Raw genomic sequence first — 27,230 nt, forward strand, 5'->3', positions numbered from 1 at the left:
TAAAACAACAGAACATACAAAGCTGCTCGAGGTAAACTGCATTGTAAAAGTCAAAAGTGGAAGCTAAACTAATGGCTCATTTAGGAAAACGGTGCTATTTTTATAGAGCGGAGTGAAAAAAAAATGACAGAAGTGAAAGAAAAGAGCACTGACTCGCTTCAAAACACAGCACAATGCTACGCTGAATAAGAGGGAAGAAATGCACTTAAAGATGCTGAACAGCTCAGGGAAACTGTTGTCTCTTGAAAACAATAACCAGAGTGACAAATGCAGATGACATCGCAATTACTCATATTCCATTTTACTTTGTAACTTTTGCATTAGAAAGACTTCTGTTAATAACAGGAACCACATCCAGGGCCATCGTTAGGGTGTGATAAACTTGGCATTTGCCCAAAAAGGGCCCCCTGTCCTAAAAGGGCCCCCTGCATGTGGACTTTTGTGGGCAGAGGATGAATTGCTCCTTTAATACCCCTTAGTTGAATGCCCAGGTGAATATGCTTTTCATTTATCTTCTCTCTATCTACCTGTCTAGTCATCTATTTCCTATAATTTGTCTATTTTTATATCTATATATCTATGATATCTGTCTATCTAACCACTTATCTATTTAGCTTTTTATTCTATTTAAAAAAAAATTCTATCTATATATCTTTTATCCACCTATTTATCTCCTATCTATTATCTATCAAATCTATCATCAATCTAGCTATCATCTGTCAATCTTCTATAAAGTTCTCCTACAGTCCCATATTACAGATACTTACCTACTACTCTTTGTAAACTACAAAGTCTTATTATTGTGCAGGGCTAAAGGGAGCATCCTACTGAATGTGACTGTTCATTAAAACTTTTAGTTTTTCCCAGCCCTGACCACATCAGTATATCAGGACTGACCTGAACATCTAAAAAGTTCATTTGAAAGCATTTGAAACTGGACCACAATAGGGGGGCACCAATATATTGCCATGACAGCTCTGCCAATGTGAACCCTATATTAATCTTATAAGGTGCAGTCATGCTATGGCACCTTTTTATGACAAAATGGAGTTAAGAAACAGTTAACAAAATTGTAATACTACAATATAAAAATGAAATAAAACTCCCCCGTATCCTATAACAACAATTTAATAAGATAAAAAAAAATAGCATTTCTTTATTAAAAACCCACTTAATGAGTGCTGTAAAAAATAATCCCTTACAAATTGTAGCTATGAAAATTACAGCTGTACAAGCTAAAAGCCCTTTTGTAGATCCCTCTATGGACAAATTAAAAGGTTACAAGTTATGGCAATGCAGAAACTCATAATATTTTTTTAAGAAAAGCCGCTACTCTTTAAAAATAGCAGCAGTTTCTCCTCACTAATAAAATGTCCAGCAACCTCCAATCATTACTGAAATATCCACAGCAGTGCTTCCCCTCCTATTAATGAAATGTCCACCGCAGAACCCCCCTTTAAAGTGTAACTGTCATTTCAAAAAACTTTTGATATGTTGTAGGGCAGGTAATTTTAAGCCTTTTTCTTCATAAAGAAGACTACGGAAGGAGAGACATGCCCCCATGCCCCTCTCTGCTCACAACTGATTACCTCATAGCTCACTGCTCACAGCTGATTACCTCATGGCTCACTGCTCACAGCTGATTACCTCATGGCTCACTGCTGATTACCTCATGGCTCCCTGCACACAGCTGATTACCTCATGTCTCCCTGCACACAGCTGATTACCTCATGTCTCCCTGCACAAAGCTGATTACCTCATGGCTCACTGCTCACAGCTGATTACCTCAAGGCTCACTGCTCACAGCTGATTACCTCATGTCTCCCTGCACACAGCTGATTACCTCATGTCTCCCTGCACACAGCTGATTACCTCATGGCTCAGTGCTGAAGCAGTCATGTGCAGGGAGAAGCCCTCACTTCCCCTACACTTGTGTATAATCTACACATATAATCTACACAGACAGAAACTGCAGCCCCCCCCCCCCCATCACCTCACACAAGGAAGTGGCAGGAGACTCTCTCCAAGTCTTCTGGCTATGTCCTCATGTGCTGTGCTGTGCTGTGCTGTGGAGTGTTACATAGACAGATAGGAAATAAATGAATATATAGGAGATAGATAGAACATATAGATAGTTTGAAGATATACACTCACCGGCCACTTTATTAGGTACACCTGTCCAACTGCTCGTTAACACTTAATTTCTAATCAGCCAATCACATGGCGGCAACTCAGTGCATTAAGGCATGTAGACATGGTCAAGACAATCTCCTGCAGTTCAAACCGAGCATCAGTATGGGGAAGAAAGGTGATTTGAGTGCCTTTGAACGTGGAATGGTTGTTGGTGCCAGAAGGGCTGGTCTTAGTATTTCAGAAACTGCTGATCTACTGGGATTTTCACGCACAACCATCTCTAGGGTTTACAGAGAATGGTCCGAAAAAGAAAAAACATACAGTGAGCGGCAGTTCTGTGGGCGGAAATGCCTTGTTGATGCCAGAGGTCAGAGGAGAATGGGCAGACTGGTTCGAGCTGATAGAAAGGCAACAGTGACTCAAATCGCCACCCGTTACAACCAAGGTAGGCAGAAGAGCATCTCTGAATGCACAGTACGTCGAACTTTGAGGCAGATGGGCTACAGCAGCAGAAGACCACACCGGGTGCCACTCCTTTCAGCTAAGAACAGGAAACCGAGGCTACAATTTGCACAAGCTCATCGAAATTGGACAGTAGAAGATTGGAAAAACGTTGCCTGGTCTGATGAGTCTTGATTTCTGCTGCGACATTCGGATTGTAGGGTCAGAATTTGGCGTCAACAACATGAAAGCATGGATCCATCCTGCCTTGCATCAACGGTTCAGGCTGGTGGTGGTGGTGTCATGTTGTGGGGAATATTTTCTTGGCACTCTTTGGGCCCATTGGTACCAATTGAGCATCGTTGCAACGCCACAGCCTAAGTGAGTATTGTTGCTGACCATGTCCATCCCTTTATGACCACAATGTACCCAACATCTGATGGCTACTTTCAGCAGGATAATGTGCCATGTCATAAAGCTGGAATCATCTCAGACTGGTTTCTTGAACATGACAATGAGTTAACTGTACTCAAATGGCCTCCACAGTCACCAGATCTCAATCCAATAGAGCATCTTTGGGATGTGGTGGAACGGGAGAGTCGCATCATGGATGTGCAGCCGACAAATCTGTGGCAACTGTGTGATGCCATCATGTCAATATGGACCAAAATCTCTGAGGAATGCTTCCAGCACCTTGTTGAATCTATGCCACGAAGAATTGAGGCAGTTCTGAAGGCAAAAGGGGGTCCAACCTAATGGTGTACCTAATAAAGTGGCCAGTGAGTGTAGATAGATAGACGATATAGATAGATAGAAGATATAGATAGAAGATATAGATAGAGAGATAGATATGTGATAGAGAGATAGATATGAGATAGATGACAGGTGATGGATAGATAGATATAGGATAGATAGATAGATAGATAGATAGATAGATAGATAGATAGATAGATAGATAGATCTAAGGCTGAGACAAAGGCTGAGAGAGACTACAGCCGAAACATTGCGGGAGGTGGAATAAACACCCTTGTTTCTTCACTAATTTGGAGTGCTGCCTGTCTTCAATTTTTTTTGGATATCTACTACACTCTGACTGGTGAGAGTGAGGATAGCACCCATTATACTTTGCTCTAAAGGACTGTGCTGCTATTTTTTCTTTTTTTGTAGATAGATAGATATATGAGAGATAGATAGATATTAGATAGCTCTGGTGTGATTGGTCAGCAGCAGGCGCTTGTGATGAGGTGACAGGAGGAAGGTCCCGCCCTCCATCTTGCTGATTGTAGGTTTTTGAGAGCTGGAAACCCTGGTAGCTATGGGCCAAAAAAGATTCTAAATGAGGACCGTGAGGCAAAATATTTTGAGGAATGATTCCCAGGGACACCTGGAGCAGAATTATGTATTTCATTTTATTTTTGTTCAGAATGACGGTTACACTTTAAAGAAATTTCCACAGCAGAGCCCCATTTATTGAAATGTCCACAACAGAGCACCCCCATTAATGAATTGTCCACATCAATGCTTCCCCCTCCCATTAATGAAATGTCCACAGCAGAAGTCCCTTTATGAAATGTCCACACCAGAGCCCTTTTTCATAGTTTCATAGTTTCAAAGTTTATACGGTTGAAAAAAGACACTTGTCCATCAAGTTCAACCAAGGAAGGGAAGGGATTGGATGAGGAAGGGATTTAGGGGAAACAATCCTATATAAATAACCATCAATGTTATTTAGGTGTAAAAAGGCATCTAGACCCTTCTTGAAGCTCTCCGCTCCGCCTATTTTACCACATATTTATTTATTTTACCATATATACTCGAGTGTAAGCCAACCCGCATATAAGCCAAGGCCCCTAATTTTGACACAAAAATTGAAAAACCTATTGATTCGAGTATAAATTTAGGGTGGGAAATGCGTTGGTCACAGCCAGTATATAGCTAGTCAGTCCCCTTCCCCCCTAGTATATAGCCATCCAGCCCCTGCCTTCAGCATATAGACAGCCTTATGCCCCAGTATATAGCCAGTCCCCCTGACCCAGTATATAGGAAGTCCCCCTGGCCCAGTATATAGCCAGCCCCCCTTGCCCAGTATATAGCCAAGCCCTGTGAATAGCCAGCCCCCTGCCCCTGTGAATAACCAGTCCCCTGCCCCTGTGAATAGTCTATCTCTCTTGTATTATAAATTGAAGCTTACATATCTACAGATGGCAAATATATAGTCCAACAACATTATATTCACTGTATACAACAAAAGTAAAACATTTCTTTTTGGTTTTACAACAGTTAGTTCCTCTGTTGCCTAGTAGACCTCTATCAGGCATTATGAAGAGGCCATCAACTTCAAGGCACACTGATATTTAAAATGGTCTAAATAATTCATGATTGGAAATTGAAGACTTTCATTTTACCTCCTCTAATGAAGTGGAGAGAATGAAAGATGAATATAATAAAAAGGAAATGAGATACCCTTTGCACAGTGGCTGTAAGATATTTTGTTATAGAGACTGTAATTACCTAAATACAAATGTATCTATAAGTGGCAAATCCTCTAAAATTTCAAAATGTTTCTGGAAACATTTATATTACTCTTAGTTAAAAGAGTAAAATCCTTCCGTTTATTCACATATGATCATGTTTTTTTGCTTATAATATTTTCTGTTGTATCTTCACACTTTTAAGTTCTCAATAAAGGTTGAAAAAATAGATGTCCATCCATCTTCAACAGCATTATATCTGCCATGTCCATTATGACACCTGGTCCTCCAACCTATACATCAGCATTTTGACCCAGATTGAGGAAATTCGAGAGCAACGGTTTCTTCCAGGGTAGTCAGTGCAGGTATTTCACTTGGTGTTTATTTTACATTTATGATTTTCTATGAGCCAAAAAATCAGTCAACTTAGGCACTATTCACATGGGCGTCATGGGAATGTATATCTGGATGGATATAGGTCCCCATAGACGGCTATGGTGATCCGATGGCGGTACAATACTGCATGCTCTATCTTCCCCCGTTCGTACAACCGTGCTCTGCCGTACACCATATGCCATAGCACAAGTGTATGTGAATGCACCCTTATCTGCACAGATCAAGTTTCTAGGTTTTAATCCTATTATGAGAACAGTCAACAAATGATACTCCATAACTTTCAGTTTAAAATACATGCAGGTCTTCTCTTAAATTGCAACACAAATCAAGTCTGCCCATTGTGTGGGCCACAACTCACCCACAAATAAATATAAAATTGTGTAGCAAACTTTAAAAACATTCCAGACCTGAATTTCTGTTTCCCAAATAAATGTCAAAGATATTTCAGACATCATATGCACACATAGTACAAACACAGAAATACATTACATACATACATACATATAGGGCCACATTTACCACAGGTTGTACACCTAAAAACAGGCGTACAAGCAGTGATTAAGTCGCAATTCCCAGCGCACAGGCCATGAATTGAAACAGTTATGTTGGACTGTGTCAGGTGCTGCTGCCCCGTCCCGTCTCCGGTGGCGCAGCCTATTGCTGCAATGCTGGCCACCCATATTTATCAGGAGGCAGGAGCTTCCTGATAGATTCAGTGAGTGGCAGGGGTACAATCATAGGTTGGTGCCCCAAGCAGCAGCATATGATCAATGTGCCCCACACTATATATACTTAGACATACATTATATATTAATCATATATACTCATACAGATAATATAAGAAAACCATATACACGCATCCATACAGTATATAGACATCAAACACACAAAGTGTGAGTTTTATCTCTATGCCAGCTTTTGGTGAAGAAGCACTGATATAATTGCAATTTCTTGTGCAATGCAAGAAATTGTGATTATTCCAGAAACTACTCCATTCTGTAAATATGGAGTGAGCAATATAAATATTTTAAATATTAACACAAAACAAGACCCAAAATAACTTTTCATATTTTTTAAAATGTTTAACTATTATTTCAGCCCCCTCTATGGTACTTACCGTATATATACCCGAGTATAAGCTGGGTTTTTCAGAACAATAAAATGTGCTTAAAAATCTAATTTGTCTTAAACTATAAAAATAGCCTATAAAAATAAACAAGCTCTGTGCTCATCTGTCCAATGCCCCCCACCCCTGGCCGATCCTCATCTTGCTTCGTGCTCTGTCTCTGAGTCGCTGTGCACTGCTGTCACACACACCATAATGTCAGCTGGCGCACACACACACACTATAGTCTCAGCAAGCTGGTGACATCATGGTGGGTGAAATGGCAGCACACAGGGGCCTGGGGATGGAGCATCAGAAGAAAGAAGAGGACCAACGGGGGGAGTACAGAGGTTGGGTTTTTTATAGGCTAGGCATACTCAGACAGGGGGCTGGCTTTATACTAGGAGGCATGGGCTGCTGGCTATATACTAGGGGGCAGGGGGATGGCTATATAATGGGGGTGCATGGGCTGGCTGACTATATACTAGGGTAAGGGGCTGGCTATATACTAGGGGGCATGAACTGGCTAGATATATACTGGGAGCCATGGGCAAGCTGACTATATAATGGGAGCAAGGGCTAGCTGGCTATATACTGGAGGACAGGGGGTTGACTGTATATATAATGGGGGCGCATGGGCTGGCTATATGACAATGGTATCAGTACCTACTGCTTGGAGTGTCACATGATTGTGTTACGAGTGGCACACGCATGCTCTGCTCTGACTTTTTTCTCAGGTGCCCTAGGCTTGTCAGCTAACCACATAAAAACAGCATCTAGAACACACAAGAACCTATGTTCATTTACATAAGGGCTAAAACTTATCGATTATTCTGGTAGAGTTTAAGACTGTCTGCTTTTGTACTGTTTAATTTTTAGACGTTTTTAACAAATCTGCCTTGCTGTCTATAAAATCCCTCCTGTAAAAACCTGAACCTAAAAGTCCCTAAAAACACAGCAAGTAGAAAACATGTCTCAAAGTGCCCATACACATTTGGTACATATAGTCGAACCAAAGTGCACATTACCATGTGCTTCACACAGGCTGCAATCCAGGGAGAAGTTTGTGGCCCTTTGGAGATAGAAGGGATGAGCACTCTTCACCCATCTCATCTCCGAAGAAGCTACACGCCACAAATCTGGGCAGGAATAGAACCTGTCATACGGCGTCTATGCGCCAATAAATACACTCATATGCAAAAAAATAACCATCAAGTAATAATAATAATAATAAATAATAATCATCATAATATGCCAGTGGTTTCTTAGAAACAGAAGTAAATATTTATTCAGACCTATGTAGAGATTGGATGCAAAAACACTTGCAATAGTTTGCAGTTTCTATTTCCTTGAACCAGCTAGACCCCCTGGGAAGTAAAAGACTGTGAACCAGAACAAAGTCCCACTAGGGGTAATACAAGGACACATGTAGACATTTATTAAAAAGTAGAAGTTTTGTATGGAAACACTGGCTTGAAGCTGTGTATCCATTCTGCAAGTGCAGAACATCTGAAGAACACTTCATCTATGTATAGCTTGTTGTTGAGACTTCATTAGTGTCAAATAAATGCACAATTTGTAAGAAACATATATCGTACTGTGAGTCAAGGACATACTCAAGTAATGAGAACACCACAGTTCTATTGTGAGAAATGTATTTATGGAGCCACTTTCCCCACATATTGCACATACTGTACTAAAGTATTTTCTCTATGGATATTTCTAAAGAAAAAAAAAAAAATCATTGTTGTACCTTAAAGAGAGACGTGATGTTTTCTTCTCCATGCTGTGTTCTGTTACATTATAAACTTTTCTAGGCACCTGTCTGTGAAGGGGTTTCTGTGGTGCAGGGATGTAGGGCACTGCAGGAGGTAGGAGCTGTTGGGAAAGTGCGCTTCCAAGTCTGCGTCCCACATGCTGAAAAAAACCCAGGCTCTCAGGTGCTTTCTTAGCACTTCCACTAATAAAGGGGTTTGCAGGACCATTTACTTCAGCCTTAGGAAAGGAAAAGGGCAAAAAAACTTTTTCTTAAAAGTTGCATAGGTATATACAGTATACATAAAAATAGAAATATACAGCTACCTTTAATAATATGAAAAGAAAGTTACATAAAATGTAGATAAATGGGATGTTTTATTACCAATACTATATACACAGCCAACCAAAGCAAAAAATGAAAAACCGCGGTCCACACCCAAATTAGTCTTTTATAAAATATATGACTTTATTAAACATGATCTATTAAAATTGTAAATAAATTATGAGGGATGTTAATTATATGCTTATTGCTAGCACTTGTGATTATTTTCCCCAATCCACTACCTTCACGCCAATGGGGCGTGAAGGGGTGTGAAAGGGGGGGGGGTGCGGCCAGCCAGATTGAGGGCGTAGCCAGCCAGAAGTGGGCCGGCGCGTTATTCTCCCCATGCCTGCGCACTTGCTGCATCCGACGAATTTTCACATGTGACCAAGTAGTAGCAGGATGGTGAACAATCTATTTCTATTCCAGGGTTGTAACTGGACACTAGAGTGTGATATCTATTCAATATCCCCACACTGTATCAGTATCTATTTGAATACTACGACAGTTACTCAGGGTAGGGTAGGAAGTGGCTGTATTCAGCTCACACAGGTGTGCACCACAGTGCTTTGAAATCAGCTACAATCCTGGAATATACATACATTTTTCACAACCCTGCTGTTACTAACAGTATACACAAATATAGTTACACAGCACTCCAGGGTGGTTACCTAACACGGTCTACAGCTTTGATTGATGAAAACTGTGTTAAGATTCCCTTTAAAAGAAATATGCAGAGATCGGAGAAGAATTTGCCACATTAAAGAAATTATATAAAATTACTCTGAATCCTAATAAAATTACTGCTGCTACTATGGTGCCTGACAGTACAGTACAAGACCACAGAGGTCAGGGATTGGCTGCAGTGGTCAAGAGGATATTTGGCATCGACAAAAGAGTAGCTCTGGGGGTAGAGAGCATCTATAAAGTGAGCAATCGGTTCTTATGTTGTTTTATGCCATTTTCTGGATTGAACAATTTTTTCTGTTGTCAGAAAACTCTTTTAACCCTTAAGCCCAAAGCCATATTTTAGAATCCATTTTCTACAAAAACCTAGGAAAGTGTTAATACAGCCATCCCTAGGCCTAAAACCAGAAAGATAAATTTTTCATTATTATATAATTAGAAGAAAATTTGTCGAATCAATTCATCGTTTCTAATAACTTAATTGTCTGCCCGTACTAATGTATCCCGCTATTAATCTGGATTGTCTTGTCAATCTGTACTATTTATACATTAAAAGGAGAAAATTTATGCGGCATAAAGGCTAAGTAATTCAATATTTTGTTAATGTCTCTCAGAAGCCAAGTATTTTTCTAAATTAACAAAGTTACATTCATAGCATCTGTGGTGTCTAAAAATACAATCTGATTAATGCTACATATAAATTATTTAGATACGGCAGCAGATGGCTGAGGGTGGTAATGTTCGGTAGAAGAACAGAGTTTTGCCAACATATGCTGTTAAATTGATTAAACAAAGGAGTCTAGCTCAAATTATTGTGTATCATTTTCGGTATCATCCACTATTTTCCATAAAGTTTTATTGCGCAGAATAATGTTGTGCGTCTCTCTGTTCTTACCTGTCGGAAGCTTTAGGGTCATTTTCAGCTCAGTGTAATACAGGAGGATTAGACTATTATTTAACAATTTTGCCATTTTGTCACATCAATTCTACATACAGCACAAGGCATTGTATGAATGTAATGAACATTGACAACATCTCTTTCACATTAAAAGCAACTATTTTTAGCACGTTTGTCAAGGGATTTTTGTGATACTGTATTTAAATAGCTTTTACCAAATACAAGCAAAGGTTATAATTTACACATCTGTTTCATAGCACCTTCCCTTGGCTTTTCTTGGACCAGTGTCTGCACACAAACAATTGCTTTTCACTGTCCACAAAGACTAGACCCATGGTCTATCACCGGCTTATAGCTAGCTTCTTGGTAATGAGAGATAATAGAACTTCCATCTACACAGGGGTGATGCTCAAGCCCAGCTCTGTCTCCAGTTGGAGCATGGAGGGTGGTGGAGGTTGGTCAGGTGTTTTGAGGAGGAGGCCATAGGCTACAGGTGTTAAGGGAAACACAAGACTTGCGGGCCAAATTAGACCTTTTGTTATCCAGCCCATATTGCTACTCTCATACTCACCTTTCTACACTTTCCTAAGGTTTCGGCTGCAATGCTCTTCTCCTTCCTTTTGCAGCATTTGTATACGGCTCTGAAGATAGCAAAGGCAATGTTTTTTTTCCCATTGCGTAAAGAAGGAGGCAGGAGAATCGTGGAGATACTGACAGGGGCCATTATAAATGAGGGGGACCTCTAGCAATGCCCCTACCTTAAAGCCCCTTTTTCTGAGCCCTGCCCTTCTAAAAATAGCACTACAGAAAAGAGGGCACAATTAGAAGTGGGCTTCAGAATAGACTGTGAGGCTACTTGACACTGTGGGGCTGGTACTGTGACTCTTGGCTACTGTCTTGTGTCTCAGATTATTTGACAATATGTTCAGCTTTGTGGTTACCCTCCAAGGACTAACTGTAATGACAATACTGCACAAATGTACTTAAAGGGGTATTCCGGGAATATGAACATCTGATACAAAAACCCATGATGATATATATAAATGAATATAACCAAATTCAATGTCATTAGTTACAAAACGGAGCTTAAATAGTTTGATTTTAGGATTCAAAATTTTATGGCCTCTCTAAAGTAGGTGGAGTTATCTCCAAGTTGGCCGCCACTGGAAACTACAAGTTCCATGATCCTTTAGTTCACAGAAACTCCTCCTACCTCTTATTTTCTGCCACCAGTGATAAAGTAACAGACTGTCCTGCTCTGTTACCATAGTAATAATGTCATCACTGCACATTACCTCACTGAGATGAAGTCTCACCACAACACTGGCCATACTGGATGCACTGCAACCAACCAACTACAGCCAAACATAGTGATGATCACATGACCTGCCCAGGCAGGTGCAGGACATGTGATGTGGACATGTGACCAGTGACATGTGACATGTGACCTCTTCTCCGGGCAGAGGAAATTAACGGACTGATTAAAGGGCCAGTAGCGTTTTAATTATTCATTACAGTGTAGGACAGCAGCATTTTCTGCTAAGGGGAGCAACATTTTAAATAGCAACTAATTACATATTAGCTTATATTTTAAGGACCCATTTGTATATGAATTATGCTTATTACTGGAATACCCCTTTACCTGTAATGGAGTAGATACATTTAGACAGTAATAAAATTACCTCCATCCCTTTTAAGACAACCACAAGGCTGATGTGTCCCCCCTGGTGAAAATGTGTTTGACACCTATGTCATAGACCATGGAGAGGGCATGTCTGCTGGGAGCATTCCCAACACAAAGTTGAAGGGAGTAAGATCATCCTTAATCAGTGGGTGGCGAAAGGAAATGATTGGACTGGAAGTTGGTGCCAAGGAGTAAGAACTCGTACCAGATCGTCTTCTACTTCTATGTCTACTAGAAGATGTGAATTACACATTGATTACTTTATTTCATGGGTCTCAAACATTCATCATAGTCCATACAGTATCTACAATGTAAGTGGTAGAAGTGGTAGCTTTCTGCTACATACAAACCTCTGCTATCTTCTCTGCATCCAAGGCTTTAGTATCATTTTGTTCACTTTTCCATTTGTCCAGAGCATTACATACTACATTTTTAAGGGCATCTCTAGTATCATCCCACTGAAGCTCATGGTATAGTTTAACCAGGTTGTAAACTGTGCAGTAATGGATCATCCACTTTATTTGACCTGCGCATAAAAAAGAATGCAAGATAAAAGCAAATTAATTTACTACTAAGTGCTGTACTCAATAACTGAGTATAACTTGTCATGTAGTGAGATACAGGAAGGCAGTACTGTCTGTGCAACAATTATTAAGGGAAATCTACCATCAAAATCAAGCATGGATAAACCAGGGACACTTACTCATAGATCCAAGTACCTTAACTGTTGTAATATTCTTATATTTGTTATCCATGGCCTCCTTCCCTCTAAAATCATCTTTTTAAATTATGCTAATGAACCCGTAGGGCTCTGGTGGGTGCTTCCAGAGCCCCTCAGTGCTGCAGATTCACAGGTTGTTACAATGACCAGAACATGGCTCACCCAACCCCCTGCTCTATCTCTTTTTAATGCCTGTGTAATCTAGCAAGTAGCAGTAAGTGCAGGAGAGACCTGCTCAGCTCATTGTAACAGCCTGTTAAGCTACAGGGGGAAACATCCCCCTTCAGACTCACTAGCATAATTGTAAACATTTATTTTAGAAGGAAGGAGAAAATAGATAACAAATATAAGATGATTACCATAGTTAGGGTCCCTGGATCTATGAGTTTATCATGCTTGAGTTTGATGGTGAACTTTCTTTTAATGGAAAGACAGGGAATGTGATCCCCCTACCCGGCTCCGGTCTCCCCCTCCCCCCTCCCTTAGATAAAGGCTGAAGAGCCAGGATCGTAAAAAAATAAAAAATAAGGTATCTTTTATGTACCGTATATGTATATATAAGTATGTATGTATAGATGTGTATGTACATATGCATAAGTGAGTATGTATGTATATATATGTATTTATGTGTATGTATGTATAGATGTGTATATATATATTTGTATAAATGTATATTCTGTATATGGTGTATGTGTATATTTGTATACTCAGTATGTGTGTAGATTTTGTATGTGTGTGTATATATGCTGTATGTTTATGCAGTATTGGTTATATTTATCAGGGTTTCTGCACCATTTCAGTTGGGTAGAAGCCCTGAAATAATCGCAAATTTTAGTTTTATACTACATGGCGGCACACTGTATGCATTTTATACTACATGGTGGAATGCTGTATGCATTTTATACTACATGGCGGCACGGTGTCTGCATTTTATACTACATGGCGGCATGCTGTATTGCTTTTTATACTACATGGCGGCATGCTGTATGCATTTTATACTACAAGGCGGCACGCTGTATGAATTTTATACTACATGGAGGCAGCCTGCATGCATTTTATACTACATGGCGGCACGCTGTATGCAATTTATACTACATGGCCCCACACTGCATCCATTTTACACTACATGGCGGCACGCTGTATACATTTTATAGTACATGGCGGCACGCTGTATGCATTTTATACTACATGGCGGCACGCTATATGCATTTTATACTACATGGCGGCAGGCTGTATCTATTTTATACTACATGGTGGCACGCTGTATGCATTTTATACTACATGGCGGCACGCTGTATGCATTTTACACTATATGGCGGCACGCTGTATGCATTTTATACTACATGGCGGCAGGCTGAATCTATTTTATACTACATGGTGGCACGCTGTATGCATTTTATACTACATGGCGGCACACTGTATGCAATTTATACTACATGGCCGCACACTGTATGCATTTTACACTACATGGCGGCACGCTGTATACATTTTATACTACATGGCGGCACGCTGTATGCATTTTATACTACATGGCGGCACGCTGTATGCATTTTATACTACATGGCGGCAGGCTGTATCTATTTTATACTACATGGCGGCACGCTGTATGTATTTTATACTACATGGTGGCACGCTATATGCATTTTATACTACATGGAGATACGCTGTATCTTTTTTCTACGCTGTATCTGATACATTACATAAATGGGGGGGGGGCATCTTTCTGTGGCTCGCCTCGGGCAGCAGATAGGCTTGGTTCACCCCTAGTCGCAAGTAATTTCGTCCCCAGTAAGATCCTGGGGATCTGCATTAGTTGCAGCACAGCAGAGCTCAGCCTTTGTAATGAAAGAAATGATACAGCGGTCTGATATAATATAAATTGTAAGGCTACATTCAGGCGAACGTATGGAACGTATATCGACGTATATACGGCCGATATACATCCCCCATAGACGGCAATGGGTGCACAATGGTTCATTGTTAATATATTTATATATATAGGCAGTCCCCGGGTTACGTAAAAGATAGGTTCTGTTGGTTTGTTCTCAAGTTGTAACTAGAGGTCGTCTGTAAGTCAAGTGTTCTTAAGTAGGGAGCCACCTGTATACATAAAAGTATAATCTTAGTTCATGTGATAGTTTTTATCTGTAACCACGTAGGCAGCTTTAAACTTAGGATGATATTTCAAAGCTTTTCTATTGTATATACAGTATGATAAATATGTTACAAATCAGTTGTTTTTTTTTTTTATTTTGGGAGAAAAATGCAATTATATCCTATATATGTCAGCATCCCTCATTTCACCACCTTCATATTGATACACCTTATTATACACGTGAAGAACAATAAGTAGTGAATTGTATCATGGAGAACTAAATTTAAAAATCTAATATTTTCTTACTTTCTATAGCACAGCTTTGTGCAATTATGGTATCTCAGTTCAAATTGAATATTACAGATCACATTGTACATGCTCGGGATGCTGGAGGCTACAGAAACAGAATATGTTCTTATATATACATATATATGAATATTTTAATAAAAAAGATGCTCCATTATTTATACATCAAAAATAAAACTAAGCATTTCTTCCTATTAGATGGGAAGTGTGCGTCTCCCTATTGCTGCTTCCACTTCAACGCTTGCAATATATACACATATAGAATTTACCTGGGTGGATGTTAATATATCACAAAACTAAATAAATTAAAAAAGTAATACTTCAGGTCTGCAGCAAGCGGTAATAAGTGTCATATAATATCTGGTATTAGACATAGAAAATACAGGATTCAGGAAAACAAATCTAGTTACTGTATTGAATCTTCTTATTAAGAACCAGCCAAGCATCAGCAGCACAGGACAACATTGACAGGGTGTTCAGGTCTGAGAAGTGGCTCTTAGTCCTTGCATATAGGTGACAATCCTGGTCAGTCCAGGATCACTTGATCAATACCCAATGGGGCACATTTACTTACCCGGTCCAGTCGCGCTCCCGCAGCGCATCGTCCGACGCTGATTCGGGTCTGCCGCGATTCACTAAGATCTTGCGCCCGATATCCAGCAGCTGTTGCTGCTGCGCCGAGGTCCGCCGGAGTTCACCTGCTTCTTCCTGGTGCATGTAAGTGCTGATCTTGCGACACAAATTCTTTTTTAAATTCTGCAGTTTTTCCGAATCCGCCGGGTTGTCCAACGGCAACCCCCCGATTTCTGTCGTGTGAAAGACACAATCTGATCGCATCCGCCAAAATCCCAGGGCAAATCAGAAATATTCGGAAAACCCGGCGAAAGTGCGGCGTCCGGACACTTAGTAAATAAGCCCCATTATGTCTAAACATTCAACTGACATTTTGTGTGAAAACATGCACCCCCCATAATCTGTACAGACAACAACATTTTATCTTTGATTATTGAGTACTTTATACTATATTTTTCAGAATATTGGACACACCTGACCATAAGATAGCCCAAAATTGTTATTTACATAGTGAACTGCCAATACAGAAATACAATAGATATACAGTACCAACATGTCAGCCATAGAGACAGACCCCCACAATGTCTATCCTACCACCCAAATACAATTCCTGCCATAGTGTTCTGTTATTGTACTTCAAAGTGCAAGAGGAATTTCCACAGGTCTTTAAAGGAAGAACATTTTATCACACCCATTGTTAAGAGTCCATATATTCCAACCTTTGCACCAGAAGAGTTACATCACAGTGTGGAGAGAGAGTGAAGACCAAAATATATGGTACAGGAAGTCCTGGGATTACATGCTAGATAGGTTCTGTAGTGTTGTTCTCAAGTAGAATTTGTTTGTAAGTTGGAACCGGTATGTTAAAGGGGTTGGACACTTTACCTCATGTTTTTAGTAATGTGTCTCGAAGTGTGGGGGAAGGATATTAGGTAATTTACTAATATACATTATTGGATGTTCTGCACCACTTTCTTGATATGTAAAGTGAAGCCTCCTGTCTTTTACCTCATCAGCCAGAGATTCCTGTCCATAAAATGGCGGCAGATGGAGGGTCATGTGATCTCTATCTGTCCATCAACAATCGGCCTTGCTCTAGTAATAATTAATGCATACTATAATAAGGTCACGGAAGTGTGATTGTTCATTGTATGAACGAGAAGACCCTTCACGGTTAAAGTACCCTAGGGGTCTGAAACAATAGTAGAAAAATATATATATATAAAAAATAAAAAAGTTAAATTTTAAATCCACCTTTCCCTAGGAAACATATAAAACAAAACTGTAAAAATCATAAACATATTAAGTAATGCCATGTCCCAAAATGCCCTGACAAAATATTATAAAAATATTCCTGGAAGTAAACACTATAACAGAAAATAGTGCACAAATGTCCAAAACAACACTTTTTCACCATTTTTCCATCCATAAATATTTGATATCAATAAATATTTGATATCAAACACAGGTCCGTGCACCCAAGTATGAAAAAGTTAATGGCCTCAGAATTTTGAAAAATGTCAATTTTTTTTTTACATTTTTTTAAATCCATTTAAATCCACTTAAACCTAATAAAACCTACATAACTTTGGTTTCCCAGTGATTGTACTGACCTATTGAATAAAGAGGAGGTGACATTTGGAGTGCACAAAGAAAGCAATAAAAACAGAGCCCACAAGAAAACAAAGCAGATGTGTTTTTTGTCATTTTCACCATACTTGGAATTTTTTCCAGCTTTCTATTACATTGCTTGGAATTTTAAATGACATAATTAAAAAGTACACTTTGTCCCGCAGGTAACAAACCCTCATACGTCTCTGTAAACCGAAAAATAAAAAAAAATTTCGGATATAAGGCACACAAAAAATACTTTGATTTTCTCAGAAATCAAAGATGCGCCTTATAGTCCAGTGCACCTTAAATATGAACCATACTTACAGACCACAGCTGCCTTGAACTATGCACAGACATGCCACCTGCTGGTCATTCATCCTTATAATCAGGTGCGCCTTGTATATGAACCTAGACATTTTTGCAGGCATTTATAGTTGGTGCGCCTTATACTCTGGTGCACCTTATAGTCCGAAAAATAATACCACAGCTGATTTGGCAGTTTTTGTATTCCAGTAAAAGAACAATTTTGGCTCATATTTTCTTATATGTTTAGGAACACACCCCATCCAATGTGTAATGATTGAACGAATGTAATATTTTCTATCACTTACATTACTTAAGAAAAAATTGTGGATGCCATGCACAGGAGAAGAGGCACAAAGGTGGCCATGAAATGCACCAAATTTGTAAAGAGGTGAAGGCGTATTATTAATTTTGCTCCAGCAGAACATCTTACAAAAATTGTATATAAAACACCATTAAAAGTACTCAAGAGGATTGTGTGGGAATTCTGGGATAGTATCGTTAGGATAAATGGCTTTAATTAAAACGATTTAAAGTAAAGAACTTTTGATCTATAGAGGTGCTACTCCATAATACAAATATGTCCTAGGTAACACTAGGTAGGTTGAAATGATGTACAGAATTTAATATATTCTGTTCATCTCTTAGTAAAACACAGTTTATGTTAATATTGCCTAAAATCTGAGATTTATTGTCTTGATACCTGTTCATTTGTTCTATTTAATTGCTGTGGTGTTTTAATAGTTATTAGTTTATGCAATATTTCTGTTTCTGTTGAGATTATGTATTGTTTTAAATAGAATGAAATACCGTATATACTAGTGTATAAGCCGAGCACGATGTTACAGAAGACAGAACATGGCCGCGGGAATATCGGGGGAACAGCGCTGCACATCGGGGCCACCGGAGGGTGAGTATATAAGTTTTTTTTTAATTCAGGCAGGCTGTATACTACTAGGGGCAGGCTGTATACTACTGAGGGCAAGCTGTATACTACTGGGTGCAAGCTGTATACTACTGGGGGCAGGCTGTATACTACTGGGGGCAAGCTGTATACTACTGGGGGCAAGCTGTATACTACTGGGGGCAAGCTGTATACTACTGGGGGCAAGCTGTATACTACTGGGGCAAGCTGTATACTACTGGGGGCAAGCTGTATACTACTGGGGAAAGCTGTATACTACTGGGGCAAACTGTATACTACTGGGGGCAAGCTGTATACTACTGGGGCAAGCTGTATACTACTTGGGGCAGGCTGTATACTACTGGGGGCAGGCTGTATACTGCTGGGGGAAGGCTGTTTACTACTGGGGGCAGGCTGGGCAGGATGTATACTACTGGGGGCAGGCTGTATACTACTGGGGGCAGGCTGTATACTGCTGGGGGAAGGCTGTTTACTACTGGGGGAAGGCTGGGCAGGCTGTATACTACTGGGGGCAGGCTGTATACTACTGGGGGAATGTTGGGCTGGCTGTGTACTACTGGGGGCAGGCTGTATACTATAGGGGGCTGGCTGGCTATATACTGGGGTAGGGTCTGTGACCAATGCATTTCCCACCCTCAGCTTATACCCAAGTCAATAGGTTTTCCCAGTTTTTGGTGGTAAAATTAAGGGTCTCAGCTTATAATTGGGTCAGCTTATACTCGAGTATATATGATAGTATGGTACTAGAACAGATTTTATAAAATTTTCCAGGCCTAATGTTTTTTAGTATCTAAAACAAGGCTCCATAGACTATCCGTATGATAGCCGTATTTCTCACCACACTGTGAACTGGACATGAGATCCTATTTTTATGGTATGTCCTATCTTTGGGCGTTTTGCGTCACGTCTTTACATAGAAGTCTATGGAAATGCAAAAGAACAAGGCACATATGTTTTTGCAGTGGGTTGCCCAGGAGACCAGGTCACGTGGATGCTAGCCCACCTATATGGCTTACTTACAGTGGCATACAGGTTACATATGGGTGACACATCACTAAATGCATATTTGTGTGTATGAGATCTAAATCCAGGTGAATTCTTCCTTACAATGATATTCACGGGAAATTTGTGCTGTTGTTTTTGATTTTGCCATTTTCATGAATATATCAAATCAGTTTCAGTAAGTGACGGGTCATTTCTCAGAGCGGCTTCCTCGAAACAGCAATCAAATCCTAATAAATGTTGATTCCAGGGGTTTCACCTGCTGAGACCCCAATGATGAAAAGAACAGAAATACTCAACTCATCTGAACATACTGAACACGAACCAGTCCATTCACCTCTATGGGAATGATGGAGATAGTAAGGAATAGCTCTCATTGAAGGTGATCAAAGAACAACAATAGACAACAGAAAAATTAGTAACCCCTGTGTTACATTTCACATCAGATATCAGACCGTTTAACCCTTCTTGTTGGTAGGGGATGCAGTGTAGTGCGTTAAGAAACCTCTTTAAAACTACAATTTCGTGGCTACATGGCTCCTGATATTTCTATGATTTTAGTACAACCCAGTCTTGAATAGAAAGTGAGGCATAGCTATCTCCAACAGCCTTAAAATTCCCCCATGGCCGATAGCATGCCAGGTTTACTAAGAGGCTCCAGCATTCGTCTGAATGAAATCTGCACCAGGTCTTAGATCTCTGATTAAGCCAGTACTTACACCAGTATTTTGGCTCAGGCTATATTAAATTAAGTTGGCTGGGGTGTACCTGCAATGGCTTGCCTTGTGCCCCAACACTTTCAAAAAGTAGTGTGATGGCAGTGAAAAGGAAAAAAAGTCACAATTCCTGGTCTTGTGGTAGGAATTGCAACTTTTTCATGCCATATATGCCAAATAAATTACATACAAGGAATGATAAATACCCCCAATAGGACTGAAAAGCAATGAAAACCTAACAGACTATTCAGGCCTTGAGATCACAATTATTATAATTAGATATAATGTGATTCTATTATTATATAATTAGATAAACTGAGAGTAGATGAAGGGTGAAGAAGATGTGGACAGAAAAAAATAACTTAATTTTCCAATAGTCGCCCGGCTAGTGACCAAAAAGCCTTTTTATATCCACCAAGGAAAAACAGGTAATAAAATAGAACTTTTATTAGTTTTTGCTTAAGAACAGTGCTAATTAGTGTGTTAAAAACACTAGCAGACAGTGTCCAAACTCATAGGGATATGTTCATATGCAGGGATGTAAGGGATGCTATCCCTTGAGAAGTAGAGGTAATATAGCCAAGGGGGGTGAATCAATTGCCCCCTATTTTTTAAGTGGGCATATTAGCCTAAGGCTTACGGATAGGACCTATCCCTTTTAGTGCCTGTTGGAGTGCTACATATTTTTGAACTCTGTATTTCTCTAACAGTTCCTAGAGTATATTTTTCACATAATCTCTTTCTTTGTAAGAGTTAAGGCTCACTGTCTACTGCTCAATAAAAATATTTTAAAATGTAAGTAAAGCCTCTGTAAAGCAGTCAGTCAATCATGACTCAATTTTACATGTTTATTGATCAGGGCTGCCATAAAATTGTTGTCAAGTAGGTAAACCTTTTTGGCAAAGGCTCAAAATATCTAAAAAGATATAGTAATTACTTGATTATTTCCCCATTATTTTTGTTTGATCTGTTTATATGTTCCTTATCTCTACTGCTAATCCCACTCCATATACAGGACATGCCCGCTCACTAAACAGCGGCTACCCTCTTGATCCAATTATTGAGTGACTGGGAACAAAAAGTTTTAAACTTTTAAGAAAAATGTACTTACTGGAATCTGATGTACTTGGAGGACTAAAATGTAATAAACCATTCAAACTGGCTTCTCTGCTCCCCGCAGTCCATGCGTTTTCAGACTGGAATCCAACAAACGCATGTTTTTGGATTTCAGATTTGGTTCCATGCAAGCAAATACCTGCTAGCACCATAGTATACACATAGATCACTTCCAGCGGCCATGACCAGGCACTTTTTGTAGTGACAGGGGGCTACAAGGAAATAATGGAAAGGATATACATTTAGAACAATGATTTTATATTAAAAAAATGTGTTTTTGAAAAATAGGAAAAAACATTACTTACAAATTCCCTGTTTAGGATTTCATTGGTTAATTATAAGTCGGAGTTACTTGCTCCATAAAATTGCAGCCTAATAGCCTTCCTAACAGCACAAACTACTACTCAGGGATTAGAATTTAGGGTATGGGCTGAGGTATGTGGGTCACAGGAGGTACATTTTGTGATAACACATCCACAGGCATTGTATACAAGGGGAGGGTACTACTGGTATAGGATCAGTGACATAGTGATCCAATCAAAATATATATTTGGCAATACCCCTCAGGATCAGTCACAACTGGTGAATGAAGTACAAGAGATGGAGTCACACACTGCACACACTGCAAATATAGATATTAATACTATTATAGATCTTACTAGAAAAACGTAGAAATTCAATAGGATAAACAAATTAGCATCCTGTAAGGTTCTTAGTTTAGAACAAGGGCTGAAGTATTGCTAGAAGTATGATAATGTATGATAAAAGGAATAATAGAGTATGTCCAAAAACACACAACGGGTGGTGCTATGTGGGTGTTGGACCGATGGCAAATCGGCTACACACATATGAATAATAATGCCTTTGTTAATAGACATGTACTTCACCCCCTTAGAAGATATGGGTGGTACTGTCATGATGTCATATAAAGCAATCAGAAAATATGAAGGAGGGAAAATAAACAAACACACGTGGTAGATCAGTCTAACACATAACAACGAATCTAAAATGATCTGTACCAACCGGAAGGTACCGGAGGAATCTCCGCACCCAACAAATATGGACTATATGGTACTTGCATCGCGATGTAATTAAATGTAGACCGCATGCACAGCACATATGTATCCAGAACAGGAGGGAATGCCCCGGTCCATGTCACAAAGAGCGGACAAAGTCCAATCACATTGACGCACTGGCGCGGCGTCCATCCATTCCCGGAGGACACAGTGGTGGTGCACATGCGCTCACACCACAGGCATCCTCTTTAATTATGTAAAAAGCCCATGCTTCAAAAAACCTATGAATGAAAGACAGATATTGATGTTGATGTGAATAAAAATGATAAATGTGTGTAATCACGGTAATGCCTGATAGTGATATAACTTTTTGTCAAGAGGAGTGAAACGTTAAATATGTAATGAAAAAACCCTTGTGCCACAGTGATGTATATTAGGTAATGGTCATGACCAAATCTAAAAAAATGAAAAATAATGTGAAAAAAGTTACATGGAAAAAAAATATATTGGGGCAGATTTATCAACTGTCTGAAAGTCAGAATATTTCTAATTGCCCATGGCAACCAATCACAGCTCCCCTTTAAAAAATTCATGAGCACTGGTAAAATGAAAGCTGAGCTGTGGGCAACTAGAAATATTCAGACACTTGATAAATCTGCCCCATTGTGTTGCTGCTGTGAAAAACGTGCACCAAGAAATTTATGTGAAAAATTGTGGAATCAAAAAAAATTAAAAAGTAAAATGAGAATAAGTGAGTAAAAAAAGAATAAAAAATCTCAGTATGGTCACAAAGATACCAAGTTTATATAGTTTTTTAGCCTTTATACCTCTAAAAAATATTTGAGGAGTTTTGAGGAATATTTTAGCATTAAAAAAGAACAATTGTTGTGCTGTATTCTGAGAACCGTAGTTTTAACATACATTGGTTTCGATGATAGCATTTGGACCTTTTGCTAGCTTTTTATTACAACTTTTTATGAGTGGCAAAATACCGTAAAAAGTGTTAATTTGATCATTTGGACATATTTTTTCCCTTAAAGGGAACCTGTCACCACATTTTTCACAAATATAACTAGTAGCGGGTTCCTATAGAGCCCTAGTAACTAACACCCTGCTTTTAGCTAAAAATTGCTTCCCTCAGATCCCCATAAAATCAGAGTTATAATCTTGTCTGGTATCTATGCATATTTGGATTGAGTCGAAGATGTGGCCTAATGTCATGTGACCAGGGTGACATCATCACAGGTCCTTAAGCTACTTAACATTAGCAAACTGTACCCCATGTACATATCTGACCACATAAAACAATCACAGTAGCCTCCATTGACTGGTTAAAGGGGGTTTCCTACAAACTAAAGTTAGGCCCTATCCTGTACTTGCTGTTCCGTGGAGGGGCAGTTCTGAGACAACGCTCGGCAATCTCAATGAGCTCTATAGAGATTAATGGAGCAGAACGGTCATGTGCGGCCGTCTGCTCCATTAGTCTGACGGATCAACGAGGGGTCAGCACTGAGACCCCCACTGATGAGCAAGTTGGGTCCTATCCCTAACTTTAGTTAATGGGAAAACCCCTTTCACTTCCATGATTGGTGCCATCACCATGTACAAGTAGAACATATCAGGTGACATTTGCAATGGCTACTGTACATAGTGCTGACATTGATCACAGCAGTTAACCTGTTAGTTGCCACAGCCTAACCTGAATTAGCAAGTCACAAACAGGTCCCCACAAGAGATGCCTATTAAATCTTATTACAGTCAGGGCCATCCGTAGTTACCTGTCTTTGAAATTCTGCAAGACTAGTGAGGAAGTCAGATCCAAGTTCTACTAATGCTCTCAAACAGAAAATATCTGTTTTAGCAGCATCCCCCAAGATGAATAAGGCAAGAAGTAAATTCAAACTGTAAAAAATAATAAAACAACAGTGAAAATCAGGTAAAGTTGCAAATAAAAAAATCTTTATCTTTCAAACTAAAAAGTGTTTAGCTTCCTCCAATGCCTATATCTATACAACTAGAGCAGGGGTAGGGAACCTATGGCTCGGGAGCCAGATGTGGCTCTTTTGTTGGCTGCATCTGGCTCTCAGACAGATCTTTAATAAATAGCGATGGCTGCTGTGTGTGTCTTAGACTGATCACTGGACACAGGCAGCTATTTAACGCTGCCTATGTCATTTGTATGACCTAGGTGCCATCGCAACCATCGTCTAAACCTGGGTCAAAGAGAAGAGCATGGGAATGATGAGGAGCTGGCTGCAGGGATTGCAGGTAAGTGAATATTCTTTTTTTTTTTTTTGCTGTTCTACCTATCTACTGGAAGGGCATGTGCTGTGGCTACCTATATACTTGGGGGCATGTGCTGTGGGAGTATGTACTGGGAGTATGTGCTGGGGCTACCTATATACTTGGGGGCATGTGCTGTGGGAGTATGTACTGGGAGTATGTGCTGGGGCTACCTATCTACTTGGGGGCATGTGCTGTGGCTACCTATATACTGGGGGACATGTGCTATGGCTACCTATCTGGTAGCCGCCGGTCTTTATAGGAAACCAGGAAGTGGGCAGCGGCACAATGGCCCTTTAAATATGCGAGCGCCGGCTCACGCGCGCTGGCCAGCCAGGGCGGGAGCCGGAAAGTGGTGGGTTGAGTGAGCTGGGAAATGGGCGCCGCCATGGAGAGGGGCACGGGTGTACCTGCGATCTGAGACCTAGATCACAGGGGCACCTGTGATACTGGGACTACCTATCTACTGGGGGCATGTGCATATGGTACGGCTCTTACGGAATAACATTTTAAAATGTGTGGCGTTCATGGCTCTCTCAGCCAAAAAGGTTCCTGATCCCTGAACTAGAGCATACGTTACATCCCGAGATAAGTCCTACACGCTGCAGCTAGATGAGACGTATCACTTGTTACATCAGTTTAATTAATCACAATTTTCATTTTCAATATGAAGTTATCTAAATTATTCAGGATTCATCCTAGCTACATAACACAGATGGCACATTAAGCAGTAAAACCCTATGTATTTATTTCCCAAATGAATGTCAAACTTAATTTTCTTTTACTTACATGCTTGATAAATTATGGACGCTAAGAGTACAAGAAAAGGAGACTGAGGATTTAAAGGGGTATTCCCATTTCAGCAAATTAATGTTAATGTTTTTATCATAAAAAGTTACCGTATTTTTCGGACTATAAGACGCACTGGACCATAAGACGCACATAGGTTTTAGAGGAGGAAAAATAAGAAAAAATGTTTTTTCCCCCAAATAGTATGCTAAAATTTTTAATAAAGTAACTGGGTGGTGCAGTGCAGCCATGTTCCTCTTTGGAGAGGGGCAGGGGCGAGCAGCGCTCACCCCCTCCTCCTCTCCCGGACACCGCCGTCTATCATGCTGGCATGTAGTCAGGGGGTCTCAAGAGTTACCAGGGCTGTATAGGTATGCGCATATGTGACAATGGTCACAAGAGCTTACAATCTATGAGAAGGAGGAGGACACATGAGATGACAGTGCTTGTACAATAGTCACAAGAGCTTACAATCTATGAGGAGGAGAGGGGCAGAGGAGGTGACAGTGCTTGTACAATGGTCACAAGAGCTTACAATCTATGAGGAGGAGGGGGACACAGGAGGTGACAGCGCTTGTACAATGGTCCCCAGAGCTTACAATCTATGAGGAAGAGGATACAGGAGATGTGAGTGCTTGTATGATGGCCACAAGAGCTTACAATCTATGAGTAGGATAAGGGGGCAGAGGAGGTGACAGTCCTTGTACAATGGCCACAAGAGCTTACAATCTATGAGGAGGGGGACACAGGAGTTGACAGTGCTTGTACAATGGCCACAAGAGCTTACAATCTATGAGGAGGAGGGGGACACAGGAGATGACAGGGCTTGTACAATGGTCACAAGAGCTTACAATCTATGAGGAGGAGAGGACACAGGAGGTGACAGTCCTTGTACAATGGTCACAAGAGCTTGGTCTGTGGGGTAAGGTACCTTCAAAAGACAGCAGCCTCTACATACCAGGCAACAAGGGGTTAAGACTGTGAGAGCAGAGACCGGGGGAAGGGAGCACTTATCACTTATCTGATCCTGTGCTCCGGAGAGAAGTTACAGGTCAGACACAGCGCAGTACAGGCTCCTCTGCACACACTCTGCCGGCAGCCTTCACCTTCTTCTTCACTCTGAGTTACTTACAAGCCCAGCGGGGATTGGCCAGAGTCTGTGCCTTTCTCCTCCCCCTCTCTATCCACTGCTGCTGCTCTGCCACAAAGCTGGAGGACATCGATATATATATATATATATATATATATATATATATATATATATATATATATAATATATGAGTTACAAAGCGCTGCGCTCTGCCAGCTTTAGCTGCCCTCCATTCCCTCCAGCAGTGGAGGGCTGAGAGGAGGAGAGGAGCGTAGCAGCACTCAGTACAGCCTGCTGCGCTCCACTGTGAAGGGCTGCGCTTACTGCCAGCATTAGCTGGCAGAGCGCAGCTCCATCCCCTCCTGCTCCCGTCCGGCTACATCCGGACTATAAGACGCACTACTGTTTTTTCCCCATTTTCTGGGGAAAAAAAGTGCGTCTTATAGTCCAGAAAATACGGTATACAATTTTCCAGTATACTGTATGCCTCAAATCCTCAAGGTTTTCTAGATCTCTGCTTGCTGTCATTCTATAATAAGCTTCTGTATTTACTTTGAGTGGACAAAAATCTGACCATGGTCACACAGGTTACTCATTATATCACTGAGAGTAATCAGACATGTGTGTTATAATGAGCCGTGCACCTGTGTGACTATGGTCAGAAGCTCTTTATAGAGGGACATCAAGCAGAGATACAGAAAACTGTGAGGAATTGATACAGAAAGTATTTTGGGAATACCCATTTAAAGCACATTAATGTTAGAAATCAACTGTCTTGAAATTTCC

At 40.2% G+C, this 27,230-nt stretch overlaps 1 protein-coding gene across 2 annotated transcripts in view; it reads right to left on the reverse strand.

Moving 5' to 3' along the window:
• Positions 1–27,230, reverse strand: part of TMEM232 (transmembrane protein 232) — a 101,805-nt gene that overhangs the window by 38,180 nt on the left and 36,395 nt on the right. For both annotated transcript variants that reach the window (XM_072140522.1, XM_072140530.1), the window contains exons 9-12: positions 24,061–24,184; positions 21,262–21,478; positions 12,246–12,421; positions 8,300–8,541 (exon numbers count right to left, since the gene is read on the reverse strand). In XM_072140522.1, coding sequence (XP_071996623.1) covers positions 8,300–8,541; positions 12,246–12,421; positions 21,262–21,478; positions 24,061–24,184 — 759 coding nt within the window. The remainder of the gene's footprint in view (positions 1–8,299; positions 8,542–12,245; positions 12,422–21,261; positions 21,479–24,060; positions 24,185–27,230) is intronic.

The sequence above is a fragment of the Engystomops pustulosus genome, chromosome 1, assembly GCF_040894005.1.
Source record: "Engystomops pustulosus chromosome 1, aEngPut4.maternal, whole genome shotgun sequence".
NCBI lineage: Eukaryota > Metazoa > Chordata > Amphibia > Anura > Leptodactylidae > Engystomops > Engystomops pustulosus.